General features: G+C 38.0%; 1 protein-coding gene across 3 annotated transcripts in view; it reads left to right on the top strand.

Moving 5' to 3' along the window:
• The window catches only part of ZFX (zinc finger protein X-linked), a 68900-nt gene that overhangs the window by 29536 nt on the left and 11569 nt on the right, over positions 1-27795 (top strand). For 2 of the 3 annotated variants that reach the window (XM_010595734.3, XM_023555145.2), the window contains exons 2-3: positions 2705-2793; positions 5690-6259. In XM_010595734.3, the coding sequence (XP_010594036.1) occupies positions 2733-2793; positions 5690-6259 (631 nt within the window). In that variant the 5' untranslated portion in view covers positions 2705-2732. Of the gene's footprint in view, positions 1-2704; positions 2794-4026; positions 4082-5689; positions 6260-27795 lie in introns of those variants that run through there. The other variant, XM_010595737.3, reaches the window with a different exon arrangement.

A 27795-nucleotide genomic window follows, 5' to 3' on the forward strand; every position in this document is an offset into this window, starting at 1 on the left:
GTTTTACAAAAACCCAAAGCAAGCATGTAGGTGGGCCTCAAAGCAAGAATGTAGCTGGACCTCAGAAAGGTCTAGAACCAGGAGCTAACAGGCTATTGATAAGCCTGTCCTTCCTGCTCCCTCTGTTTCTCGGGGGATTCTGGATTCTTTTTATTTGTAAACTTTCTTCCAGCAGTCTAAGTGAAAGTTGGAAAATGGCCTTCCTTGGCTCCCATGTTCAGATATTATTGTTTCGGCCACCAGGGGAGGAGAGGTGCAGATAGAGAGAGAGAGAGATTGACCCTTTTTTTAAAAAAAAATATTGTGATTTTGGAGAAAATTTACATAGCAAATTAGGTTCTCATTTTAACAATTTCTATACATACTGTTCTGTGATATTGGTTACAGTTTTCATAACGCGTTAGCATTCTCATTATTTCCATTCTGGTTGTTCTGTTTCCATTAATCTAGCTTCCTTGTCTCTCCCCCTCCCCCCACCGTCTCATCTTTGGTCTATGGTAAATGTTGATTGTTAGATCTCGTTTAGATGATTGTTTAGAGAAGCACGGTACTCACAAGTGATGTTATTTATTTTATGAGCCATTCTGTCTTTTGGCTGAAAGGTGACCACTGGGAGTGTTTCAAGTTCCAAGTTTAAAGGGTACTCCAGGGTATTAGTCTCAGAGGTTCCTCTAGTCTCTACTAGTCTAGTAAATCTGGCCTTTTTTAGGAATTGAGTTTGTTCTGCATTTTTCTCTCTCTATCCAAGACCATCTATTGTGTCCCTGGTCAGAACAGTCGGTAGTGGTAGCCAGGCACCATGTAGTTCTTTTGGTCTCAAGGTAAATGAGGCTGTGGCTTGTATAGACTATTAGTCCTGTAACCTAGTTTCTTCTTTAAGTCTTTGGTTTCCTTCTTTCCTTTTTGCTCCAGACGTGTAGAGACCAATAGTTGTATCTTAGATGGCTGCTCACAAGCTTTTAAGACCCCAGATGCTACTCACCAAACTAGAATGTAGAACAGTGTCTTTATGAGCTATGTTATGCCAGTTGACCGAGTTGCCCTCCGAGAGACTGATTGACTCTTGCTCACGGTTTCAGATTCTCAGGGATGGGACTTTGATTTTATTGTGCTCACAGTTGAACTTTTACTATTTTATAGCCAGGGCCAATCACCTATGGCCAGGACAGTATAAATACACTGCGGGAGCTTATTCCTCTAGATGAGATAGTCTGCTAAGAGAGATCATTATAAATTAGGCAGAAATCCTAAGAGTGTTTACTACAATTATACACTTTGAATTTGTGTCATTGTTTACTTTATTGGCTAGAACATAGCAGACTACATTAAATTTAGAGAAGTAATATAAAAATCTTGCAGAAATTTTCCCTGATAAGCTACAGAGTGTGTTTAAGTTGAAACTTAACAAACCTGGTTACCCTTCCGGGATATGCAGAGTATGGACTGAGAGGGGACTGGAGTACTCCGGTACTGGAAGTGTTCTATATCTTGGTCTGAGTAGTGATTACACAGGTTGATGCATATGTGAAAATTCATCAAGATGTGTGCACTTTATGTAGCAATACCTCAATTAAAAAAAAAAGCCTAGGCAAAGTTGACTTGTTTGATTTATCTTCCTTGCCTTGTTATATGTTGTTGTTGTTAGCTGCCATAGAACCAGCCCCTGACTCGCGGTAAACCCATGCACAATGGAACGGCACCATCTTCATGATGGTTTGCAGATGAGTCCATAGTGATCCATAGGGTTTCCATCAACTGATTCTCAGAAGTAGATTGCCAGACCTTTCCTCCTAACCTGTCTTAGTCTGGGTGATTCACTGAAACCTGTTCAGCATCATAGCAATATGCAAGCCTCCACTGTCAGATGGGTGGTGGCTACTATTGGCCAGGAATCAAACCCGGATCTCATGTGTGTTGGTGCTGTTGAGTCGATTCTGACTCGTAGCAACCATATAAGACAATCTTTACGGGCTGAGGAGCTCTGGTGGCGCAATGGTTAAGTGTTCAGCTGCAAATTGAAAGGTTGGGGATCGTAACCCAAGAGCCGCTCTGCGGGAGAAAGATATGGCAGTCTGCTTCCGTAAAGATTTACAGCCTTGGAAACCCTATGGGGCAGTTCTACTCTGTCCTTTAGGGTCGCTATGAGTCGGAATTTGACTCGACGGCAATAGGTTTGGCTTTTTTTGGTTAATCTTTATGGGGGTGGATTGCCAGATCTTTCCTCCCATGGAGCTTCTGGTGGGTTCAAACTGCTGACTTTCTGGTTAGCAGCTGAGTGCTTAACCACTGTGTCACCAGGGCTTCTGCATGAAAGGTGCAAATTCCGCCAGTGAACTACCAGTGCCCCTCCTTGTTAATAACCCAAATCCAAACCCCTTTGCTATTCAGTCGATTCCAACTCATAGTGACCCTATAGGACAGAGTAGAACTAGCCCATAGAGTTTCCAAGGAGCACCTGGTAGATTCAAACTGCCGACCTTTACGTTAGCAATCGTAGCTCTTAACCAGTATGCCATCAGGGTTTCAAACCCTTGTTGTATAGATGCCCATATTTCATTGGAAATCCATTAATTTCCCTTTTATTTTAGATAAGTTTAAATGTACATCTGTCTCATAATTTGAGTATTTCAGAAATAAAAAATCATGACGTTTTTAATGCATGATATAAAAAATTAACGTTTCGTTTATTTGTTCTCTGACTTAGGAGCTGTGACTGATGAGAATTAAAGGCCATGGATGAAGATGGACTTGAATTACAACCACAAGGGCCAAACTCATTTTTTGATGCAACAGGTATAACTACTTGGGTTGTTCTACTTCCCAGCTACCTGATTTGGGGTTGGTTATCAAGAGGATGAATTGCTAGACTCTCACATTTATATTCACACTTAGGTACCTTGTTACCCTGTCAAAGTCTCTACAAATGTTAAAGTACATATTATAATTCCCCTCCTCAATAATTTGGCTCCCTCACAAGCAGCTCTCATGTTCTGTCAGTAAAAGCAACGATATCAAAACCTTACTGTTAGCTTCAGTTGTTCTCTTCTTCTGCAGATATACTACTAAGTCCTATTAGTTCTGTCTTTGAAAATGTTCCTTGTTTACATCCACGCCTCTTCATTCTACTTCCTGCCACGTAGACAGGCTTTATCATCTCATTCTTAGTCTGTGATAACCTTTAAACTATTTACCTTGCCCTTAGTCTCTTTATCCAGCCTACCAGTCAGAGTGCTCATCATAAAATAACATGAATCAGGTCATTTTTCTGTTCTCCGTTGCCTAGTAGATAAAGTGTAAACCCTAGGTCCTCCACATTCTGATCCTGTCCTGCTTTTACAACCCTGTCTCTCACAAGTTCCCAAAAGGAGCCTTCTGCTTCAAGCAGATGCAGTGTTACCTTACTTCCCACATAACACAAAGAAAATCATGTTCTTAAAGTTCTAATAATAGGAAAAATCGTATTCACAATTTCAAATTACCCATGCCTCTAATTACGTTACATTGTAAGGTGATTGCACTAGGTTTTGAAGTGTAAAGTGGTTTTTTATATTATACTGTCTAGCTACCCTAGATAAATAAAATGTTAATGATTTTTCCATTGAACTTTAAATGATCATATTGCAGTATATTACAGAAATAGCAATCAACCTTATCAATAAATTAAAAATGCAATTTTTAATTTTTAAATTTTCTTTAATCTCTAAATCCAGAGGGGGTGTGTGTGTTTTTCTCAACAACTTGGGATAGTCTTTTGACTCATGTTTGATGATAGGAAATGCACAGTTATAATTCTTTCTTATCAGAACATGAAGTGTAATCATGCTCGAAAGAGAGACTTTAAGGTCTTTGGAGAAAAACACACAGTATTTACGAACTTAATCTTGGACTAAGGTAGATTGAAGGGCTGTTGCATTGTAGCCCTGATTGTTAACACTTATGGTGTTTGTTTATCTTTGAGCAAGTCACTTAATCTGCCAGTGCCTCCGTTTTCATATGTCATAATAATAATGAAACCTCTCATTACAGTTTTTCAGAATACTTGCCATACATTCCCATTTGATCATCACAACAGTCCTGTGAGGTATGCGTGGCAGATACTACTGTCCTCATTTTACTGATGAGGAAACCGAAACTCAGAGGTTAAATGACTTGCCCAAGGTCACAAAACTAATAAGTGTCCAAACCCTGTTCTCTGATTTGGACCTTTTAACCAATGCTCTTGCCACTAAATGCTTTCATATTCATGTCTGCAAAGTGGAGTTTATATTGGTCTATGATGTGATGTTAGCATTTTGCAAATATTGAAAACAAATGAGTAATAAAGCATTTTGTAGAAGTTTTACGGAAATGAAAGTAAACATTGTTTTATTATTATTTCTAGATGTAATTAAAGTAGGTTATTAACTGACATTAAAAGCTTCTTCCAATTTTTAATATTCTTTGGCTTTTATTGACCATTTTTGTTTGTTGTTTCTCTGAGGGCCTGGCCAGTGACACATAGTCACTGAGTTAGGCACCTGCTTGGACTCAGCCTGGGCTGAGTCGCAACCAGAAGCACTAATCCACTGACTACCTTTTTAGATAAGACTTTCATAATACTTTGCTTTTCTCTGGACCAGGAGTTATACTGGATTTATTTTATTTTATATTTTTGTTAAGGGTATATGATTTATATTTCCATTTGTGGCATTCATTCAGAATAATATTTACTGAGCACTATATGCTGTGCAAACTGTGTGATCTTGGTTAAGTCGTTTAATCTCACTGGGCTTCAATTGGTTCAACCTCTATCTTGATTCCTTAATTGCAGACTGGACTAGATTAGAGTTTCCTAAATTCTAAAGCAGTGGCTTGGGGGTTAGGGGTTGGGGGTGCGAGGAGGAGACTGGAGGAAGCTAGAGGGAGGGAAAGTACCCTGGTGAAGTTGTGGGCAGGCCCCTCTCCAACTTATCTCACCTTCCATTGCACCAGAGCAGCTGCACTTTTATTCATTTCGTCTGTCCACAGAGGCTTCTCAGCCAATTGTCTTTCCTCCTTAACTGTGGTCTTCTGTCCCTCTTTTCATTTATGCCCTGATCCTTTTAAGTCCTGGACTCAGAGGATAGTTTCTAAATTTCCATAGTCATGGATGGAGGATATTGGTGGGATATCGCATCTGAACAAAAGGGGAAAGAATATGAAGGGAGAAAGAAAAAAAAAAAAATGGAAGGAAAGTAAAAAATCCTTCCATGGGAGAGATGGAAAGAAGAAAAAAATACGACTTGACAAGGGAGGTGGGGACAAGAAGGAAAAGAAATAAACAGCAGATATAGTGAAGAAAAATGGTATATTTACCCCCTGAAGTTGCATTACTTATTTAATCATCCCTTAAGTACCTGTGCATATGGGTTTAGGTTTAGTGTGCCTAGAATTTTTCTTTCATGAATATTTTTCTTTGACTGCCCCAATTGTTTTGTTTTCCTAGTATTTCTTTATTAATTGGGATGAGCACAAAAAGTCCTTGTGTTAAAAGTTTCTATTTTTAGAAATATTCAAAAGCAGATTTTCCCTTTATTTCTTTAATCTGTTTTAATGTTTGAGAAAACTGAGGTGATAGGCTGTTTTCCTGGTAGAAATTGAATATAATTTATATTATTTGAGATTGTCATGCACACCTACCTGAAATTTGTCATTTTAATTTTTCTTTAAGGAGCTGATGCTACACATATGGATGGTGATCAAATTGTTGTGGAAGTACAAGAAACTGTTTTTGTTTCAGATGTTGTGGATTCCGACATAACTGTGCATAACTTTGTTCCTGATGACCCCGACTCGGTTGTCATCCAAGATGTTATTGAGGACGTTGTTATAGAAGATGTCCAGTGCCCAGACATCATGGAAGAGGCAGATGTATCTGAAACTGTCATCATTCCGGAGCAAGTGCTAGACTCAGATGTAACCGAAGAAGTCTCTTTAGCACACTGCACAGTCCCAGATGATGTTTTAGCTTCTGACATAACTTCAGCCTCAATGTCTGTGCCAGAACACGTCTTGACAAGTGAATCTATACATGTGCCTGACGTTGGACATGTTGAACACGTGGTTCATGATAATGTAGTAGAAGCAGAAATCGTCACTGATCCTCTGACAACCGACGTAGTTTCAGAAGAAGTATTGGTAGCAGACTGTGCCTCTGAAGCAGTCATAGATGCCAATGGGATCCCTGTGGACCAGCAAGATGATGACAAAAGCAACTGTGAGGACTACCTTATGATCTCCTGTAAGTTTTGGGGTAAAGTGATTGTCAGAGGTGTTTTTGAAGGCTGACTTTACTAGTTTACATCAGGGGTAAAATTTTCTTGACTTAAAGTCTTACAAAATTAAATCGTAAACCTACCTGCATTGTTGTTTCAGTTTGGATTCTGTAACATAACTCAAAATTAAGAAAAATGAAATGATGCAGAGTCAAGAGTTGTTTCTGTGTAAGGATGGAATAGAAAGATTTCTTCAGTCTAGAAAGATAATGGCTGACAGGAATAGAACTGAACTCTGTGCAGTCATGAAGGTTGTGGTTAGCCCATTACCAGCCTTTATTAGAATTAGGAAACCTCTTGGAACTTAGAAGAGATTCAACTTGGGGAAAAAAAAAAAAGTATGAACAAACTACTTAAATCCTTGTATATGGATGCACAGTACTACTTAGATTATACTTATGTACTTAAAATACTTACATATTATGCAAAATACTACTTCTCTAACAGCATGGAAAAGGGCTCTAGAATAGTATTGAAACGAAATGATTTCAAACATGACAGATTCATATTAGGTTATCGAAGAAATGTTTTGGAACACACTGCTAAATGTTGAACTTAACATCTGGGAGGACAGCTGTGCCTTCTTACAACTTATTTCTTGGGTACTACCTTGAGAGATAAAATTCTAAGTTGGATAGACCACAGTTCTGACCCAGTATGGAAATTCTTATGCCTTTTAGGAATTATAGTTCAAATGAAGACTCACAGATGATTTGCTTATATAAATTCACAAGACTGTTTGCTTTGTGTGAATACCTGTTTTAAGAGTTCAGCATTTTAGGAAATACCTTTTAAAAGTGCCTGAGATTTTGGAAGTTAGATTAATCTGTGCATAAAGAGGAAGAAAACACCTTCATTCAGCACATACTTGTTGAGTCCCTACTATGTGTCAGACATTGTTGTAGGTAGTGCAGATATAGATAGGCGCTAAACAGATACATGAAACCACTGCCCCTGAAGAGTTTCCAGGCTACCATGGGAGAGAACGATAGGTTGCAGTGTGATACAGAGGTGCGAATAAACTTTGGAGATAGGAGAATGGAGTGGTTGACCTTTGAACTCAAGAATGAGTTCTGGTTCTACAGGATGAAGAAAGGCGTGGATATGAGAGAAACATTCTAGGCAAATTGTACAGTATGTAAAAAAGGGGCCTAGACTTTGCTGGGAACGATGGGAACTTCAGGATGCACTTGTATATCTTTTTTCACTTTTTAATTCCTTAGAATAAATTTCTAGAAATAGCTGGATATCAAAGGGATACACATTTACAATTGTGATGTTTATTGCCTCGATATTTTGCCTGGTATATAACTCCCCTCACCAAGTGAAGAATGTCCATTTCTCTATACTCTAACCAAAAAGAGTATTATTTTTTCTTTTTAATTCTTGCCAGTCTGATAGGGGAAAATATGGGATCCTGTTTTAATTTAGAATTTATTTTAGGAAGATAGTCCTGTTAGCAACATGGGATAAGAATAGGTGAGGGAGAGATTAGCGGCAGAGAGATAGTTGAAATGAGGTAAAGAAGATACTAGGTACATAATAGTAATGGGGACAAAGAGAGGAAGCTGGACTCAAGAGAAATTAGTAGAATGGACAAGATTTGGTGCCAAACAGAATAGGAAGGGTGATATGAGGGAGACATGTAATTCAAGGATGACCTTAAGGTTTCTGCATTGGGAGATTGGGGAACTGGTCATGCCATTAACTAAGAAGAGGAGAGAAGTAGATCCGGTGGGAAAGAAACTGACTTAAGACTTGTCAAAAGTTTGAGTTACTTGCTGGGGATGATCTTGTGGATGTTTTTCTAGGCAGTTGGAAATATGAATTCGGTGCTTTTGAGAAAGTCTGTGGCTGGAGGAAGAAATTTGGGACAACAGACTATAGATAGTATCCTAAATGGAAATGGATGGTGGTCTCCAGAGGGTGCTTGTAGAATAAGAGTGTCCAGTATGGATCCCTTGGGTATTTAAGAAGTAGGCAGAGGAGAAAAGCCATGAAAATCAGAAGCTTTGGGAAAGAGAAAGAGGAGAAAAACCTTTAGAGAGTGTTGTTGACACTGTCAAGGATAAAGCTAATTTCTAGAAGTGTCAGTCACTGGGAAGAGAGTAGGCTTTTTCATTGGGCAGTTAGGTCATTGGTATCTTAATTAGAAGAGTTCAGTAAAGTGTGGGTGAGTAGAGCAGAGATAGATGAGCTGTAATGGATTGAGAAGTTAATGGAAGTGGAGTAGGTGAAGTGGTTTGTGTAAATTACCCTTGTTGTCATTTGTCAATGAAGGGGTGGAAGACACAAGAGAATAGCATTTGATGGTTGACTAGATGGTAAAAGTGTGTTGAGCATAGCAGGGTTAGCAGGGTTAGAGAAGGGAAAGGGACTGGGGTCTAGGGCAGACATGGAGGGCTGTTAGGTGAGTCCTAGAGAGGAAGAGCACATCTCCTTCTGAGATAGGAAGGCAGTTACGGGTGAGGCCCCTTATTGGTAGAATTGGAGATCCAGGGAAGAAGAGGTAAAAGGAGTTTTTGAATGTTCGGAGCTATTTAGTTGAAAATGGTATTTTTAAATACCACTGCCAGATGTTTTGTTGCAAGCCCAGGTACCCAGGGGAGGGCCGGAGAAAGTCGAGAGTTAGATTCATCGTGATTTACGAGGGGAAGAGGGTCTGGTAGAATACTTTGGAGGATAAGGTACTCCTGGTTCTTCTTGACCATTCTGTGTATTCTCTACCCCTTCTGTTTTCCTTAATTTGTTTGCTAAGGAGTAAAATGCATGGCATTGGCCTGGTATTTAGCTGCACACTGTCTCTTGCCTTTATTACTCTTTTAGGAAGTTCAACCCTCCAGGGGAATTGCTAAAAAAAAAAAAAAAAAACAGAGAAGTTGGTTTAGTAACAGTTGATGTAGTGTACAAGATTGTTGTATTACACAGCCCACACTTGCGCACAGTCTTTATTAAAAATCTTACTTATAGTCATTTTTCTTTTAAGCTGTGAGTTTCTGCTAATATGTAAATTTTAATGTTTCTAAAAAAGTAGATATAGATGGACATAAACTGCTATCATAGAGTATTTTTAACTGTGATGATAGTTTATTCATCTTCTTTTAAAAGAAAGTGTCATATCCTAGCTAAAAGAATGTAAAGATACATCTAAAACACACATTACTGTAATAAAATGGTTGGATTGTTTTTAAATTCTAAGGATGGTAACTTTTGGTCATATCGTTTGTCTTCTCTATTATGTAGTCACTTCTGCACTCTTTTTTTTCTCTCTTCCACACCATTGTCTCTCTTTCCCTTCAAAGAAATATTCATGTTAAAAAACTTGGCTTTGTAATCAAACCAATTGAATGCCTTGGAATAAATGAGCATTTCTGTTGTTTCTGCCTCCCAGTAAGGGTACTTCTTTTATGCTGTCTTGTAACTTTAACCCTGTATTGATTTCAAGATTAAGGTTGACAAAGGTTTTGTGGTAAGCGTATAGAGGAACTATGGTCTGATTTTACCCTTGATGGAGAATGCTGAGATACTATTATTAGCAGTCAACTTTAATGCTTTTTATCATATGATGAGAAATGGTAGTATTTCTTAATGCCTGTGCTATTTATTCAGCACTTCATAGGTCAGGGAGGAACAGGAACAGATGTCTAAGTAGTCTCTTCTCTTTAAAAATGTCAAAGTCATTGGCTCTAAGAGCCTAATAAATGGCTTTTATAAAGTGTTTAGTGTCCATCTTGGTGGAATTCTTTCCTCCGAAGGTTTCATTTTAAATGATGGTGAAGAAGCAGTCCTCATTCTTTATGCAGTGAAACCCGTGAGAGCCAAAACTTGATGGGACTGCCTTGTTTTTCTGCGTTTCACAAGTTTTCCACCTTTGACAGGGTGCAGTCTTACCACTTTTCTGTCGCTCTGTATAAAGAATCCTGCCTCATAAACACCCAGTTTTCCTTCTCTTACGGGTTTCTGCCTTACGCGGGGTCCAGCTTTCGCAGATTTTACTGTAGCACCGTAGTATATCTGGACACTGATGCTCATTGTCAGGGTAGTATAGCTGCTTTTGAGGTCAGGATGACCTCTTTTTCTAGTCTTTGCCATCTAGATGTTATGATCACTCCTAAATTGATTGTTCCTGCAGAACAAGATCTGCTGTGTCTTATCCACTTGTGTATCTTCCGCATTGGGAGTCCCTGGGTGGCGCAAATGGTTAAGTGCTTGGCTGCTAGCCAAAAGGTGGGTGGTTCAAACCCACCCAGAGGCGCCTTGGAAGACAGGCCTGGCGATCTGCTTCTGAAAGGTCACAGCCTTGAAAACCCTATGGAGCAGTTCTACTCTGCATATGTGGGGTCACCATGAGTTGGAATCAATTCAGCGGCAACTAACAACAACAACAACATTGTTATCAAACCCTGTGGATATTAGGTGTGAGATAAATATTTGTTGAATAAATGGATATATGAATGCGATAGCTGTGAAATTCTGTGGACATCATGCCTCATCCAAGGTATTAACAGTGCATGTCTTCTTGCCAGTTGTTATTGGCTCTTAACTTGGTTCCAGTCAGGCTAGATTTGATGGTACTGCTTGATGGCACTTAGGATTTTTCTGGCTCTCTGAGAACTGGAATGTTTGAGTCACCCGCTTATTACTCAAGTTGGTTTTTAAGCTCTTCTTAATCTGAGACAGCTGCCAGACTTTCCATAATCTCTTGCAACAGTCTTTAGCCTCCTGGAGTTTCCCTTTGCAACTGGATAGTCAAGATGCCATTTTGTGAAACAGCAGTTTGTACTTCAGGGAAAGTTGGAGAAGATCTAGTGATGATGAGTCAGGCACTGACTTACAACAACTGCAGAAAAGAAAATATTCTTTCCCTTAGATATTAACGTGATCAATGGGATGTCACTTTTTAGATCTTGTTGATATATTCATGTCTTTTAATTAGTACAGTTAGGTACAAGATGAGCAGGAGTTAGGTGTTTCTTTCTAATCCTAGATTCAACTTAAGCGTCGAAATAAACTTTTTTTTTTTTGGGCTAACAGCTTTAATGATATATAATTCACATACCATACAGTCCACCCATTTAAAATGTGCAGTTCAGTGGTTGTATAACCATCACCACAATCAATTTTCAAACATTTTCATCACCCCAGAAAGAAGTCTTGAACCCTTTAGCTGTTACTCCCCCCAATCCCCACCCCACCCCCACCATCCCTAAAAAAAAAAAAAACCCTAGGCAACCACTAATCTACTTCATATCTCTATAGATGTGCCTATTCTGGACATTTCACATAAATGGAACCTAATAATAAGCAATCTTTTGTGACTGGCTTCTTTCCCTTAGCATGATGTTTTCAAGGTTCATCCATATTTTAGCATGTATCAGTACTTGATTCCTTTTTATTACTGAATCATAATCCGTTGTATGCATGTACCACATTTTGTTTATCCACTCATCAGTTGATAGACATTTGGGTTTCTCTACTTTTTGGCTATTATGAATAATGCTGCTATGAACATTTATATGCAGGTTTTTATATGGACGTTTGTTTTAATTTCTCTTGGGTATATGGCTGGGAGTGGGATTGCTGAGCCATATAGTAACTCTGGAACAGCTAGACTGTTTTCCAAAGCAGCCGTACCATTTTATATTCCAACAAGCAGTGCATGAGAGTTCCAACTTCTCCACATCCTTGTCAGCACTTGTTGTTTTCTGTCTTTTTTATTCTAGCCATCCTAGTGGCTGTGAAGTGGTATCTCATTGTGATTTTGATTTGAATTTCCCTGATGGATTATGATATTGAGCTTCTTTTTATGTACTTATTGGCCTTTTGTGTATCTTTGGAGAAATGTCTGTTCATATTCTTTGTCCTTTTTTTAAATTTGGTTACTCATTTTTTATTTTTTGAGTTGAAGGAGTTCTTTATTCTGGGTACTAGCCCTTTATAAGATATATGATTTGCAAATATTTTGTCCAATTCTGTGGGTTGTCTTTTTACTTTATAGCGCCCTGTGCATAAAAGTTTTTAATTTTGATGAAGTCTTCTTTATCTATATTTTCTTTTCTTGCTTGTGTTTTTGGAGTCATATTTAAGAATCAGGGCCTAATTCAAGGTCACAAAAACTTACACTTGTTTCTTTCTAAGAGTTTATAGTTTTAGCTCTTAAACATTTAGGACTTTGATCCATTTTTTTGTGTGTTTGTTTTTTTAAATAATTTTGATTGAGCTTTAAGTGAACGTTTACAAATCAAGTCAGTCTGTCACATATAAGCTTATATACACCTTACTCCATACTCCCACTCACTCTCCCCCTAATGAGTCAGCCCTTCCAGTCTATCCTTTCGTGACAATTTTGCCAGCTTCCAACCCTCTCTACCCTCCCATCTCCCCTCCAGACAGGAGATGCCAACACAGTCTCAAGTGTCCACCTGATACAAGTAGCTCACTCTTCATCAGCATCTCTCTCCAACCCATTGTCCAGTCCCTTCCATGTCTGATGAGTTGTCTTCGGGAATGGTTCCTGTCCTGGGCCAACAGAAGGTTTGGGGACCATGACCGCTGGGATTCCTCTAGTATCAGTCAGACCATTAAGTCTGGTCTTTTTATGAGAATTTGGGGTCTGCATTCCACTGATCTCCTGCTCCCTTAGGGTCTTTGATCCATTTTGAAAGTGAAAGTGTGTGACCATTTTTAATGTGTTGATTATAAAATTGGGAGTCTTACTTTGTGAAGACCATAATTTTAATAAAACCTTTTGATGACAGTGAAGGTGGAGTAATAATATAGCTGTGTTCTCTCCATTTATTTGTTTTTATATTCTAAGACCAAAGACTATTTTGCTAAGCTAAAGTTGTATTCAAAATACAAAATGGCTTGTATGAAAGCCAAATGTAAATAAATCATTAGATTGGTTAGTTTTTAACTAATGCTTATTAAACTCTTCTTGTCTGGTAGCATATATACAATTTAATTCCATTTGAATTAATGTGTCAAGGAACAGCTCAGGCGCTGATGTGTGTAAAATGCTTTAAAACTCGTCAGACCCATCTTCTATTGACCAAATCCCTTGAGTCAATTGGCAGTTCCATCAGAAAATGTAATTAAGTTTGCTTAGTGAGGTTTCTTGTTAATAAAACTCTCGTCTTGAAAAAAAAATTTAGGATTGTATTTGTGGTTTGATTGTTACCAAGTTAAATCAGTATGAACATTTTATTTTTAATTTATTAAAATTTCTGCTTTTTTATCCCAAGAAAGATTATTTAATTGGATATTTGTAACATGTTGATGACAACAAAAATAGGTAGTAATAGCAGTAAAAAAAAAAAAAAATTTTTTTTTTTTTTTAGTAAGCCTTCAATAAATGGTATCTGTGTGTTAGAATTTAATATATATTGTTTTTCTTACGACAATTTTATAATGTTGGTGTTGTCAACAAATTCAGAATGGGTAACTGGGGTTCAATTTCAGTAACTTGCCCAAGGTTACCCACCTAGCTAGCATTAGTCCGTTGCTGTCAAGTCAATTCCAACTCATAGTTACCCTATAGAACAGAGTAGAACTGTCCCCTAGGGTTTCTAAGGAGTGGCTGGTGTATTTGAACTGCTGACCTTTTGGTTAGCAGATGAGCCCCCTTACCACTATGCCACCAGGGCACCAGCCAGCATTAGGGTGAGGATTTGAAATCAAATGTGTTTTATTCTAAAGTATACTCTGATATTACCTCTTTGTACACACACATCCCTATGTGTGTGCATACTGTGTGTATGCATGTGTGTATATATAACCTGATGGCACACAACAATAACAACATATAAAGTAAATATTACAAAGCAGTAGAGTTTGGGATAAATAGTGTTTATTGTCAGATAAGGGAGACACATAGAATTCTGATGACTACTAAAATTTGTAATATTATTGAATACCCAATTTCAACAATGTTAGGAAGTGATTGTGGAGGGGAATTAAAGATTTTCTCCATTCACTCATTGTAGCAAAAGCCCCCTAGACAGCCTCAGAATCCCACTCTGTTTTTCTGTCTAAAAAGTTTTTTTTTTTCCCAATTTGTGTTTACGTGAGAAAAAAGAATCATGTGTAAAACTATAATTTTTCTCTTGCTCATGTTTGCTTTTCTTGTGCCCTCATTCACTGAAAACGATTAACCATGATGAGCTATCAACCTTGCTAGGTGTTAGAGAACAACAAGGAAAAGTCTCTGGCTTTTTAGAGTTCACAGTCTTGGAGGGAAGATAAACAGATATTATAGTTGGGTGTGAAACGGTATATAAATGGATATGCAAGTGTCTTGGAAGCACAGAGTGAAGAAATGGTGGAAAAATTTTGGTACATTCGAGTGAGGTAAATGTTACAAAAGCGTTATAAGCCAGCGTACTGTGGAAGCTCAGTTGAAGACATGACTACCTACTGCCGTCGAGTCGATTCCGAATCATAGCGACCCTGTAGGACGTATGTATTTAATACCTCCCCCTATCCATTTCCTTCCCTTCTGTATTGAAGCAGATTCCACATATCATTTTCATTCATAAGCATTTCAGTATATATAATTTCTAAAATACAAGGATTAAAAAAAAAAGACTATAATATAATACCATTATTACATCTTAAAAAAAAATAGTTTGGCGTGCACTCCATTTGAAGGATGAATGAAATCGGTAGGCGTCTGAGGAGACAGGCACAGCATTCGTGGCAGGGAAGAGAGCGTATTTAAAGGCTGTTCAGAGACCTGTTCTTTGGAATGGTCGGGGTACGCACACAGTGTCTTTGGTGGGGGAGATGGAGGAAATGGTGAGAAATGAGATTGGCAAAATAGGCAGGGCCCTAATCATAAAAGCCCTTGAGCACACTAAGAAGCCTACCTTACCTTTTTAATGTGGGGGACTGGTAAAGTAGATTAATAATAACGTGCTTAGATTTACAGTTTAGAAAGATAACCTTTTTTTCTTTTATTGTGGTAAAAATATACATAATAAAACATTTGCCAATTCAACAATTTTTACATGTATAATTCAGTGATGTTGATTACATTATTTTTTTTTGTATAACCATTACCACTATCCTTTTCTGAATCATTCTACCACCGTTAACATAAACTCAGTGTCCCCTAAGCAATAACTTCCCCTTTTCCCCTCCCTACCACAGGTAATCACTAATAACCTTGGTTTTTATATATTTGCTTATTTTGTATATGTGAGATCATACAGTATGTATCCTTTTTGTGATTGACTTCATTCAGCACAGTGTTTTCAAGGGTCATCCATGTTGTGGCATGTATTAAGACTTCATTTCTCTGTGTTGCTGAGTAATATTCCATTGTATGTACGTACTACCTTTTGTTTATCCATTCATCTGTTGATGGGCGGCTATTGTGAATAGTACGTAAGTGAACATTGATGTACAGGTTTCTGTTCGTGTTCCCACTTTCAGTTCTTTTGGGTATATACCTGGGATTGGGACCGCTGGGTTCTGTGTTCAGCTTTTTGAGGAACTGCCAAACTGTTTCCACAGTGACTGTCCAGTTTTTTATTCCCACTAGCAGTAGAGCAGGGTTCTAGTTTCTCCACATCTTTGCCAACACCTATTTTTTTTTTTTTTTTACAATTATTGTTTATTTTGCTATTTAGTAGGGGTGAGGTAGCATCTTACCACAGTTTTGATTTGCATCTTCCTAATGACTAATGAGAAAATAATATTGAGGATGGCCAAGGTAAGAATCTAATTAGAAACAAAAAGTACACTTTGGGAGGTTATTGTAGTAGTCCAGGTGAGAGAGTGTTTGAAATAAAGTTCTATCAGTAGAGTTGGCATAAACTGATTCATGACATATTTAGGAAGTAAAATTTGGATTGAATTTAGAGTTGAAGGAGTGATTTGAAGCTCATGCTCGATTTCTGGCTTGTGCAGCTGGATAGATGGCAAAACCATTACCAGAGGAGGAACAAATTTGGGCATGTCAAGGATAATCTTTTTACAAGGTTGCTGCATTGTGCATTTGTCTGCTGTGCAACTAAATACAAACGGTGCCCCTGCAAATGTGGATTTGGTGGCCCTGGCCATCTAGGTGTTTTGACCAGCTGGTCTGGTGTTAGTTCCTAATTAATCATGGTTTTGGTCATAGTGGAAACCCTGGTGGTATAGTGGTTAAGTGCTATGGCTGCTAACCAAGGCGTCGGCAGTTCGGATCCACCAAGGGCTCCTTGGAAACTCTATGGGGCAGTTCTACTCTGTCCTATAGGGCCGCTATGAGTCGGAATCGACTCGACGGCAGTGGGTTTTGGGTTTGGTTTGGTCATAGTAGACATGCACTAAAAAGTGGTTTAGGAAATGATGAGTAAATGAAGTCCGAACCCTATGCTTAATGCATAAATTCTGAGAATCAATCAATCTAATGATTTATTTATCGATTCTAGGGGCTGTTAGCACAGAAGAGATGGTAAAACATTAGTTTATTCCTTTGTCCTGTAGGCTAATTATTGGATGTGTATTACTGTATTTTTACTCAAATAACACACACCTTCTACATTTGTTTGTCAACCACTCCCTTCCCCCCGTGAGGTATTTTCATAAGCACCGCTATACCAATATATTTTTTTTTACATGTTGCTTAAAAAAAAATGAGTATAGCATGTTTACAAAAATACCTTGTGGGGGGAGGGAGCATTTGGCAAACAAACGAGGAAGGTGTGCGTTATTTTCGTAAAAATACGGTATGATATCTTACCATTATTTTATGTTTTTTAAACCATTTGGTAAAATACAGAATAAAATTTTGGAATTTAAAAAATATCCATATGGGCATATCTCTGAGATATGAGGAAAGTGTTATTTACGAGACTACGGATATTTTAGAGAAGATGTGTTGAACGTCTTTTAGAGCTTGCTCTTATAAAATTAAAAAAGGTTTCTGTTACTCAGTCTAAAAGTATCATACCCTTACCGTAGGCACTGTGATATTTATTTTGAAATCAACACTGAAATTAGTGAATTAAGGGTTTTCAGTATAAAATTCCATTGGGGTATTTGTTAGGTGTATACCAAGAATAAAGCACTCAAATAAAGCAAAGATGTTTTAGGTACCACCACCAAAAAAAAAAAAAGAAAAGCTTGAATAAAAGGTCTATATCTTGAAAGCATTGTAAACAACCGAAGCTTCAGATAGTCCTTGTGACTAATATTTACTTTTTGCTTTAGACAAAATTGTTAGCCTGCACGTCGAACAGATAAATGATTACTTTGTGAGGTAATGGGGAGGAGGCAAGAGAGAGAGAGAAAGGGGGTAAGAGAGGGAGAGAACGTTCCTTTCAGGATCTTAAGGAAGCAGTGTGGTATATGGAAACAACGCCTGCAGCTTGGAGTCAGACAGCTTTCTCTTTGGATGCCAGGCCTGCTGTTTACTAGCTGTACGGCAAGTTAACTATCATCTTTGCAGCCTTAGTTTCCTTATTTGTAAAACGGCGGTAACACTACTTGACCTCCAGAGTGGTTGTGAGAATAAGAGATCATAGGCATGCGACATCCAGCACAGGGCCTGCCATGAAGCCAGTCAGTGGCTAGGAGCCATTGTTATCATCCAGACAGTCTTTTTTAGTCGATAACATCCTTTGGGTTATCAGGACTAAATCTGGACTCACTTCGCTTACGATCTCTATGTTGTCCCACCAGGGGATTCTTCTTGGGTAAAGCAGGTACACGATGGAGTTGTAATAGTCATCCATCCACCCCCCACCGCCCCTTTTCCCCTGAATTTATAGTATTAAGAAAACAGTTCTTGGTTAACTAGGTTTAGCTAACTACTTAGTTAACTATTCAGTTAACCAGTTCAATGTAATTGGGGGAATTTTTTCATGGTTCACATCACTGTAACTGAAGACAGGCACTTGAACATCTCTGATCCTTTAATTCCTCCTCTAGAATGAGGCTCATTCAACCTTTGAACCTTTCCAGGAAAGTTTCAAGAATTAAATGAGATCAGATTGTAACTATTTCTTTGAAGTCCTTTATAGGGTATATAATAAAAATAAAGTGAAATTTTAACCCCAGAAAGAGGGTTCCTGCAGAGGAAGATAAGAGATGGAGAGTTCTTTTAGTTATCTAGTGCTGCTATAACAGAAATACCATAAGTGGGTGGCTTTAACAAACAGAAATTTATTTTCTTACAGTTCAGGAGGCTAGACATCTGAATTCAGAATGTCGGCTCTAGGGGAAGGCTTTCTTTCTCTGTTGGCTCAGAGGGAGGCCCTTGTCTCTTCGAGCTTCTGCTCCTGGACGATCTTCATGTGGCTTGGCATCTCTCTTCCCGTCTCTCCTTCTCTCGCTAGCTTGTTTAATCTCTTTTATATCTTAAAAGAGATTGACTCAACATGCGCCCTAATTAACATAATAACCCAATCCCTCATTGACATAACCTAATCTAGCCTCATTAACATAACAAACAACCCATTCACAAATGAGATTATTACCACAGGCGTAGAGATTAGGATTTACGAAACATATTTTTGGGGGATACAGTTCAATCTATAACATTCTACCCTTTGGCCCTCCAAAATTCATGTTCTTGCCACATGTAAAACACATTCACCCCATCACATCATCCCAAAAGTCTTAAATCATCTCTAAGTCCAAAATCTCATCTTCTGAATCATCTAAATCAAATATGGGTGAGACTTTAGGCGTATTCCATCCTGGGGCAAAATTCCTCTTCATCTGTGAACCTGTGAAATCTAGGCTACAAGTTGTTTCCAAAGTACAATGGTGGAACAGGCACAAGGTAGATGTTTCCATTACAAATGGGAGAAACTGGAAGGAAAGAAGGGATAACAGGCACTAAGCAAGTCCAAAACCCATTAGAACAAATTACATTAGCTCTCAAGGCTTGAAAGTCAACCTTCTGTTCTCTGAGACGATTTGGGCAGTGGCCTGCCCTCTGGATTCTGGGTGGAGGCCTCGTGGCCCTGGGCTTTAGTTTTGCCTTCCAGGCCCACTGGAATGACAACTCTGCTCCCTCAGTTTTGGGTGGCCCCGTTTTCCTAGTTCATCTCAGTGGTGACTCCACCCCTCTGGCCATGGCAGGCCTGTTCTTCTGTCCCTTGGGCATGGCAGCCTTGCCCCCTCAGCTTTGGGCAGCAGCCCCATCCCCTGGCACACCTTAACTGCAGGCTCACAATCCATAACAGAATTCTAAAAGTGAAATTATAAATGGACTTACCTACTAGAACATTTGCCTTCTGGGCAGAAAGCTTCCTGCAAATTATTTAGTCTTTCAGGTGCTGTCGTTTCACATCTGTAGAGTGGAGATACAACACCTAAGTCACAGGGTTGTTGTCATTGATTTCATGATAAAATATAGGGAAACCACTTACCACAGAGCCTGGGACATAACAGTTCTTGAATATCCTTTTAGGAAGAGATGCTCCTCCATTGTATCTTCCTTATTAAATAACCACCTGAAGCATTGCCATCCGCCTACCTAGGAACCCTTAGGATGTTTCATAGTATCAAGTTTATAGCTTTCTTTGACTGGATTTTGGATTTAGAGGTAAGGAAAAACAAAACATTGAGATGATTGATTAGTAAGACTATTGGATTTGTCAGAGTAAGTTAGAACAAGCTCCGGATTCAAAGAGCCATTTTCTCTCTTAGATGGCAGCACTGAGGCATGGTCTTGTAACATGGCTTTGTTTCCCTCCTTGACATCAGTCCTAAGATTCACAACCAGAATCGTGTTAAACCTTTAGAAGAGATTTGCATATTCAACCTGTCTGTTGCAGTAACTTATTTAGGAAGTAAAATCATCTTTATCCTCCTCAAATTAGTCTGTTTCAGGATTTATCAGGTAGAGAGGCTGGGATTTAGTGAACGAATCCACGTCCTGTCTTGCTGGTACTAGTCATAGGTTTATAGACTCAAAGCTTAATGAGATTTTTTCTTTTAGTCTGATTCTGTCCTCACGGCACAGGTTATACCCCTTCTTTGTGCCTCCTTGATAATTTTAGTTGTTCTAGAAACTGGCACAAGATCTTTTAAATCTTTATTTAAATCTGGCAATCAGAGTTGCCTCGTTAAGATTTTACTTGAATTTATTTTAATGATCTGTCTAATGATTGCTAGCACTTAAACCATTTTTAGCTGTGAGAAACACATTGGGCTGATATTCTAAGGGAAAAATGTGCAATGTTTTTGAGACTTCTTTTCTGAGTTGTAATTAAGAGATCACTTCTCATCTTTCTGGTTTTTATGTTTTGTTTTGTTTTGTTACGTTTCTAATGGCTTGGTATGTCCATATTATTCACTGTTAGTGTCATTAGCAGACAGTACTAGTACATCATTTTTAAAAGGTAAAACCAAATGGGCCATTGAAAACATATGTTCACACAAAAGCTTGTACATACGTGTTCATAGCAGCATTATTCATTGTTTTCAAAAAATGGAAACAATGCAAATGTCCATCAACTGATGAATGGATAACCAAAATCTGGTATAGCCATACAATGGTATACCATTCAGCCATGAAAGTAATGAAGTACTGTTAATACTACAAAATGGTAAACCTTGAAAACGGTATGCTAAATGTAAGAAGATCATATGTTGTATAATTCCATGAATATGAAATGTCCAGAATAGGCAAATCCATAGAGACAGAAAGTAGATTAGTGGTTGCCAGGGGATTAGGGGACTGACTTCTAATTGGTATAGCATTTCTTTTTGAAGAATTAGTTAGTGGTGATGGTTGCACAGCATAGTGAGTATACTAAAAACCACTTAACTGTGTACTTTAAAGTGATAAATTTTATGTTACGTGAATTATATCTCAATAGTAATAATAAACCCAAATGGATCAAGCAACAATCCCCTAGAGCCCTTATTATTAACTTCATATTTAGAAAAAAAATTTTTTTTTTTTTAATATAAAATGTTCCCCCAATGGAGGTGATGGTTGTGGAATTGTGTCAAAAGCTTTTTTTTTTTTTTTTTCGTTAAAGTTACACATGCACGTGGCTAAAACAGTAATCCTTTGTCTTATCACGTTTTTCCCCAGTCTCATAGGCAACCACTTCGCTTTTACCCATTTCTCATAGTAGTTATTTCTACAATTCTAAATAATGTACTTTCTTGATTTTTGTTTCTATTTTATATGTTCTTTCTTTACTTCCTGCTGTGATAGATGATGATTTAGCTTACCTTTAAGCTGTAACCTCCCTTCCCCATACCTTCTTAGGATAGTTGTTACAATTTTGGCTCTTTTTTACCTTTTAGATTTTAAGTAACACTTTAACACCTTTATGTCTTTTTAAAATTTTTATTTTTTGTTGTGATAAAAATATATATAACAAAACATTTGCCAATTCAGCAGTTTTTTTTCATGTACAATTCAGTGACATTGATTATGTTCATCACGTTGTGCAACTATCGCCACTATCCTTTTCCAATTTATTCTACCACCGTTAACAGAAACTGAGTGCCCCCTAAGCAACTCTCCCTTTTCCCTCTCCCTTCCACTCCTGGTACCACTACTGAACTTTGATCTCTGTAAATTTGCCTATTTCATATAAGTGGGATCATACCATATTTGTCCTTTTGTGACTGATTGACTTCAATCAGCATAATGTCTTCAAGGTTCATCCATGTTGTGGCATGCATCAGGACTTCATTTCTCTTTATGGCTGAGTAATATTCCATTGCATGTATATACCACATTTTGTTTATCCATTCATCTGTTGATGAACAGCACTCTTAGTTTTTGTTCCATCAAATATGCACAGTATCTTTTCACTCCCGCTTTTTAAGATGAGGATATTAGCACCATTCCCTTTCCCTTAATCTGTTCTGCCTACCTACCTACCTTCCAATCTACGTTAGTTTTGTATTGATGAGACTGATGATATCTACATTTTGTTTTTTAAGTCTTCCAGTAAAGTTGAAAATCAGTACTCTGCTTACATTATTTTGACTGTGAAGATACTGTTTGCAGCATAACTGCTGATCACTATGATTACATTTCCTTATACAGCTTTTTCCACCTAGAAGTTCTACTTGCCCTTTTCCGCCTTGTACTCTTTCTAAAAAATATATCCTCAAGTTTGACTTCTCTATGCAACCAGTTAGGTCTTCCTTTGAGTCCCCTTTTCCCAGAAACTTCCCTCTTGAAGTTTTCTTTTTGCTCCATTTTAGAGTAGTTGCCTTTTAGGCTTGCCATTGTTATTGCCGTCAGATCAATTCCAACTCATCGTGACCCCCTCTGTACAGAGTAGAACTTCTCCATAGGGTTTTCAAAGTTGTGACCTTTCAGAAGCAGTTTGCCAGGCCTGTCTTCTGAGGTACCTCTGGGTGGATTTGAACCACCAACCTTTCGGCTGGTAGTTGAGTACTGAACAGTTTGCACCATCTGAGACCTTAGGCTTGCTATAATTCAAATATTTTAATGAAGTTTTCCTTTTCTCATTTCCTGAGATGAATCTATTGTTTGCTGGATTCCCATGCCACCTTCCCTCTTGGTTTATTGCCTTATTTTGTAGGATCACATATTGAATTAACTTCCAAAAAGAGTCTAAATTTGTATATTAAAAATATTTTTATTCTACCCCGAAACATAATTGATAATTTGGTTAGGTGTAGAGTTCAAGGGTGAAATAAATTTTCCCTGAGAATTTGTGATAGCATGTCTCATAGTTTTCTAGAATCCAGTGTTGCAGTTGAAGAACTTGATGCCATTTTGATTCTCATTCCTTCGTAGTTGTCTCTTTTCTGCTGGAAGCTTTTAGAATCTTCTCTTTAGGGATAAAAAGAAGATTATAATAGGGCTGGGCTTAGTTATAGATGGTCTTTTTTCATGCCTTGTGCTTTCATACATGGTGTACTCTTTGAAACTGGAGATTCGTGTTCTTCAGCTCTGTGAAATATTCTTTTATTTAATACATTACAAGAATACTTTCTGAAAGAAATGGAGCAAGAATTTATTCCATTGATTGCCTAAACTTACATTATCCAGTATGGTAGCCACTAGCCACATGTGGCTAACTAAATTTAATTGAAATTAAAGATACAGTTTCTAGGTCACAAAAACCACATTTCACATAAATGCTTGATAGCCACATGTGGCTAGTACGATACAGATGTAGATCATTTCTATCATTAAAGAAATTTTATTGGTTAACATTAGTCTATAGGCCCAGTGCAGCCCTGGTGGTGCAGTGGTTAAGAGCTCGGCTGCTAACAAAGGTCAGCAGTTTGAATCTACCAACCACTCCTTGGAAACCCTATGGGGAAGTTCTACGCTGTCCTATAGGGTTGCTCTGAGTCAAAATCGACTCGACAGCAACGGGTTTGGTTTTTGATTTATAGGCTCAATGGAAATGCAAAAACAAAACTCAAAGAAGAGATACAGAGGTTCAAAATATATTACAAGACAGTAGAGGCAGGTAGAAAGTAAACTGACAATTCCAAAAGAAGCTGAAGAGAAAAATAAAAATGTGATCAGGGTAAAAGCTACCATAGAAGTGACCATAAGAATGAATGTGCTTCAGTATATAATGAGACATAGGGACTTAGTTTTAGGAAATCACAAAAATGAAATCATAAAAAAGTTAAAAAAATTACCTTGGATAAGATGGATAGCTATGGGAGACAGGTAAAGGAGACACACAACCAATGAAATGGAAAAATATTCACAATTATAATGGGAGAAGTTATTCCTGAAATAAAGACTAGAATATTCTAAGGCCACTCTTTGTTTGAAGAAATTGACAGAATGATAAAACTACCAAGTCATAATCATAGTGATATTAGTAAACTTTAGGGATAAAGAATTACATAGCATTCACACAGAAATGCTCAATGCAAGAAGATGGTAGAACAGTATCTACAAAACCTAGGAGTTTTATATCCAGACAATTTGTTTTTCAACAAAGACCATGGACTGACATCCTCAAATATTCAGGAACTCAGGAACTGCAGTAACCATTAGCTCTTCTTGACCGGGTGGAGGAACTATTTGGTAATGAATTTAGCAAACCAAAGAATGAGTCAGTATAACTCTAGAATGGAGAAGCTGTAATAAGAGGATTAGTAGTCAATATTGAATTCACTTAATATAAAACTAAATATTTGGGAAGGGGAGATACGTGAATGTCAAAATTTCTGCACCTTTAATAGCAGGGTGACGATAGATACTGGCTTTAAAATTGATTCCTATAGTATAAGCAAAATAGGATTCCAACCTCTTAATGTTTTTATACTTTCTTATCTTTAGAGGGTTAAGAACCAATATCTTAATCTATAAACATTTACTTGAAGATCAGCTTTCATATGTTTAACAAATTAATGTTGCATGTTTACTACATGCCAGGCAATGTTGTAGATACTTGGGATATATCAGTGAACAAAACAGATGAAAGCCTCCTCTCATGGAGATTACAGTCTAGCAGAGGTATTCAGCCATAAAATTAATAAATGATATAATATTATTATAAAGTGATACATGCTTGGGAATTTAAAAAGAACAGTATAAGGAGGATTTTGAGTTGCAAATGTAGTCAGGGTTTTCTGAGAAGATAACATTTGAGCACAGACTTAAGTTCAAGATGTCTGATAGACACCAAGAGGCGATACATGTACAAATCTGAGGTTGAGAGAGATGTCTGGAACGGAGATGTCAATTTGGGAGCTGTTGGCATACAGATAAAATTTAAGCCATAAGACAGAATGAGATCACCAAAGGAGTGATTGTAGACACAGGAGAGAAGACCAAGGACTAAGCCCTGGGCTGTAGAACAGTAAGAGGTAAGAGAAGTCACCAGCAAAGGATTGAGGAGGAGTGACCAGTGAGGTAGGAAGAAACCAAGAGCAGTGTTGGGTCTTGGAAGCCACGCAAGGAAAGTGAATCGGAGGAGGGAGGGAGCATCTGTATGAAAGGCTGCTGCCAGGTCAAGTCAAAGGAAGGCTGGGAATTCTGGTGAAGACATCTGCAAAAACCTGACTGAAACAAATTTAGAGGATGTGGAATGAGAGGAATTGGAGAAATGGAAAAGTACCTGGCCAGAGAAATGGGATCCAGAGTTTTTTTTTTTTAAAGTGGGGAGAAAGAACAGTTGTTTGTGTGCTGATGAGAATGGTCCAGAAGAGGGACATAAATTGATGCAGGGGGAAAAGGGGGAGAGGGGTTAGAGCAATAAAGATGGGGTAGAATCTCATGCTCAAGTGGAGGGGTTGGCTCTAGGTAGCACAATGGTTTGTCTATGGTAGTAGGCAGGGACGCAAAATTTGTGTGTTTAGTTGGTAGTAGGAGGGCAGTAGATTTTCCCTTTTAATGGTCTTAATTCTCAGTGAAGTAGGAGGTAAGGTCACCAACTGAGAGCCAGGATAGGGAGGTGGGATTGGAGATTTGAGGAGAGAGGAGAATGTGGAATATAGAATAGGAAAGTAGCAGAAAGGTCTACTCCAGGTTCATGAATTTAAAGTGGAACCATCACTCTGTATGTGTGTGTGTGTGTGTGTGTGTTTTCAACCAGTTTTAGCTGCATAGGTGCTCCTGCAGAGGCAAAAATTGTGTTTAACCAAGTTTGTGGTTCTGCCAAGCTACTGTGAGGAAAGAAAAGAGGGATTGGGTAAGGGAATGAAGCATATGCAAGGGAAAGAGATTGACTTGAAAATTAAAGTTGTTGTTAAGTTTAAGTAAATTTCAGTGTAATAATTTTTGTTTAAAGATAGAATATTATAATATCTAATTTTCATTAAAAGGTTCTATTCATTCTTCTTTGCATTCTTTTATTTGTATTCACATATAGAGAAATATCTGAATAATGTTCGGTAAAATTCTGTTGATAGTTCTGAGTGATGGATTTTGAGCACGTTGTAATAATACATTTTTAAACACTTAATAATACCAAAAACCAAAACCAAACCCAGTGCTGTCGAGTTGATTCCGACTCATAGCGACCCTATAGGACAGAGTAGAACTGTCCCATAGAGTTTCCAAGGAGCACCTGGCAGATTCGAACTGCCAACCCTTTGGTTAGCAGCCATAGCACTTAACCACTACGCCCCCAGGGTTTCTGTTTCATGTCTACAAGAAGCAGTCCTTTTTTAAAGCAAAGCTGAAGGAGCATAAAGGAATGGAAATAAAATGTATTGTTTCAGCCTAGGGCACACGGAGTAGTGTGGGAGTCCTGAGGGAGACAAGACTGTGAAGGCAGTTTAGACGGAGGTCGATTGCTGGACTGTGTCATTTGTATTTTACGTGGTAGGAAATGGGGGCACATTCTGTGCTAGAGAGTAAGGTGACTGGATCTTTGTTTTAGGAAGGCTGACTGGTGACAGTGTCTGAGGATGTTTGGTGTGGAAAACCAGGGGAGACAGAGATCAAATAGGAGGCAATTATTATGTTCCTGGAGGAGGTTTATCTTGGCAAAATTATAATGAGGTTTGTTAGAAGTTAGGGAGGTGAGAATAAAAAGGCAATAATATTATCTGTTTCATAAGGTTGTTGTGAGGAGTAAATGGTACCTCTTATGGGTTTATAATTGTGCTTGGCATGTGGTCCATAAATGTCAGTTGTCATCATTGCCATCCATCGCCACCATCATTGGTCAATGTTATATTTGTTCCCCATGGAATGATCTTCCATATGTATAAAATCAGAACCAGCTCCGTTTTGCTATTTTTTTTTATTAGATTAGCATTCCTTTAACAAACAATTCACTTGAAGTGGTGTCTCTCTCTTCTCAACCCCCTAGTAAGTTTTATTTTCAGAAACTACTGAGTTTTCTGAAATCTTAATGAACCATATTTTTAGACACCACAATGTCTATTAGCAATGCAAATAACCATCCCCTAATTTTTAGTCTTCGGGGGTTATGCTGAAACTTCCTTGAAGCAGTGTAGTGTACGCCTATATTTTGCAGTTCTCAAGTTTTTCTGTGACTAATGAGATTGTTGTTAAATCAGATTTTCACTTCAGTCTTGAAGTTTAAAAATGCTGGATGAGATGGAAAGATTATTGTTGTATAAGGCTTGGGGAAACTACATTACAATGCGATGCCAATTTTACTTTTTTAAAAAGAATAGGAAAAAATGGGAAGGTCATTTACTAACATTGGAGGTTATCTCTAGGTGGTGAGATTATTGGTAGTTTCTTTTTTATAGCCTAAATTTTATACAATGGACATCCATTTCTTTAAAATCAACCGGTGAGAATAAGGGTCTGGATTCCAAAGACAGGTATCCCCTCCTTGCCTTCTCCACCTCTCGCTGACTTTGAGTAAAGTCACATACCATCTCAGAGCCTTTATTTCTTTATCTTGAATAGATGAGAATCAAATGAGATAAAAATACATAGAAATGCAAAGGAAATTGCAAAATGCCATGCAAATGGTAGTTATTATTAGAAGTAGTCTTAATTTCCAGAAATTATGCTCTTCTATTTTGGAGAGGCCTTATTCTAAAGCACTAGTTCTTCATTACTACATTAGAAGAAGGCACTTAGGCAGAAATCATACGTATG

The sequence above is a fragment of the Loxodonta africana genome, chromosome X (assembly GCF_030014295.1).
Source record: "Loxodonta africana isolate mLoxAfr1 chromosome X, mLoxAfr1.hap2, whole genome shotgun sequence".
In the NCBI taxonomy this organism is placed as follows: domain Eukaryota; kingdom Metazoa; phylum Chordata; class Mammalia; order Proboscidea; family Elephantidae; genus Loxodonta; species Loxodonta africana.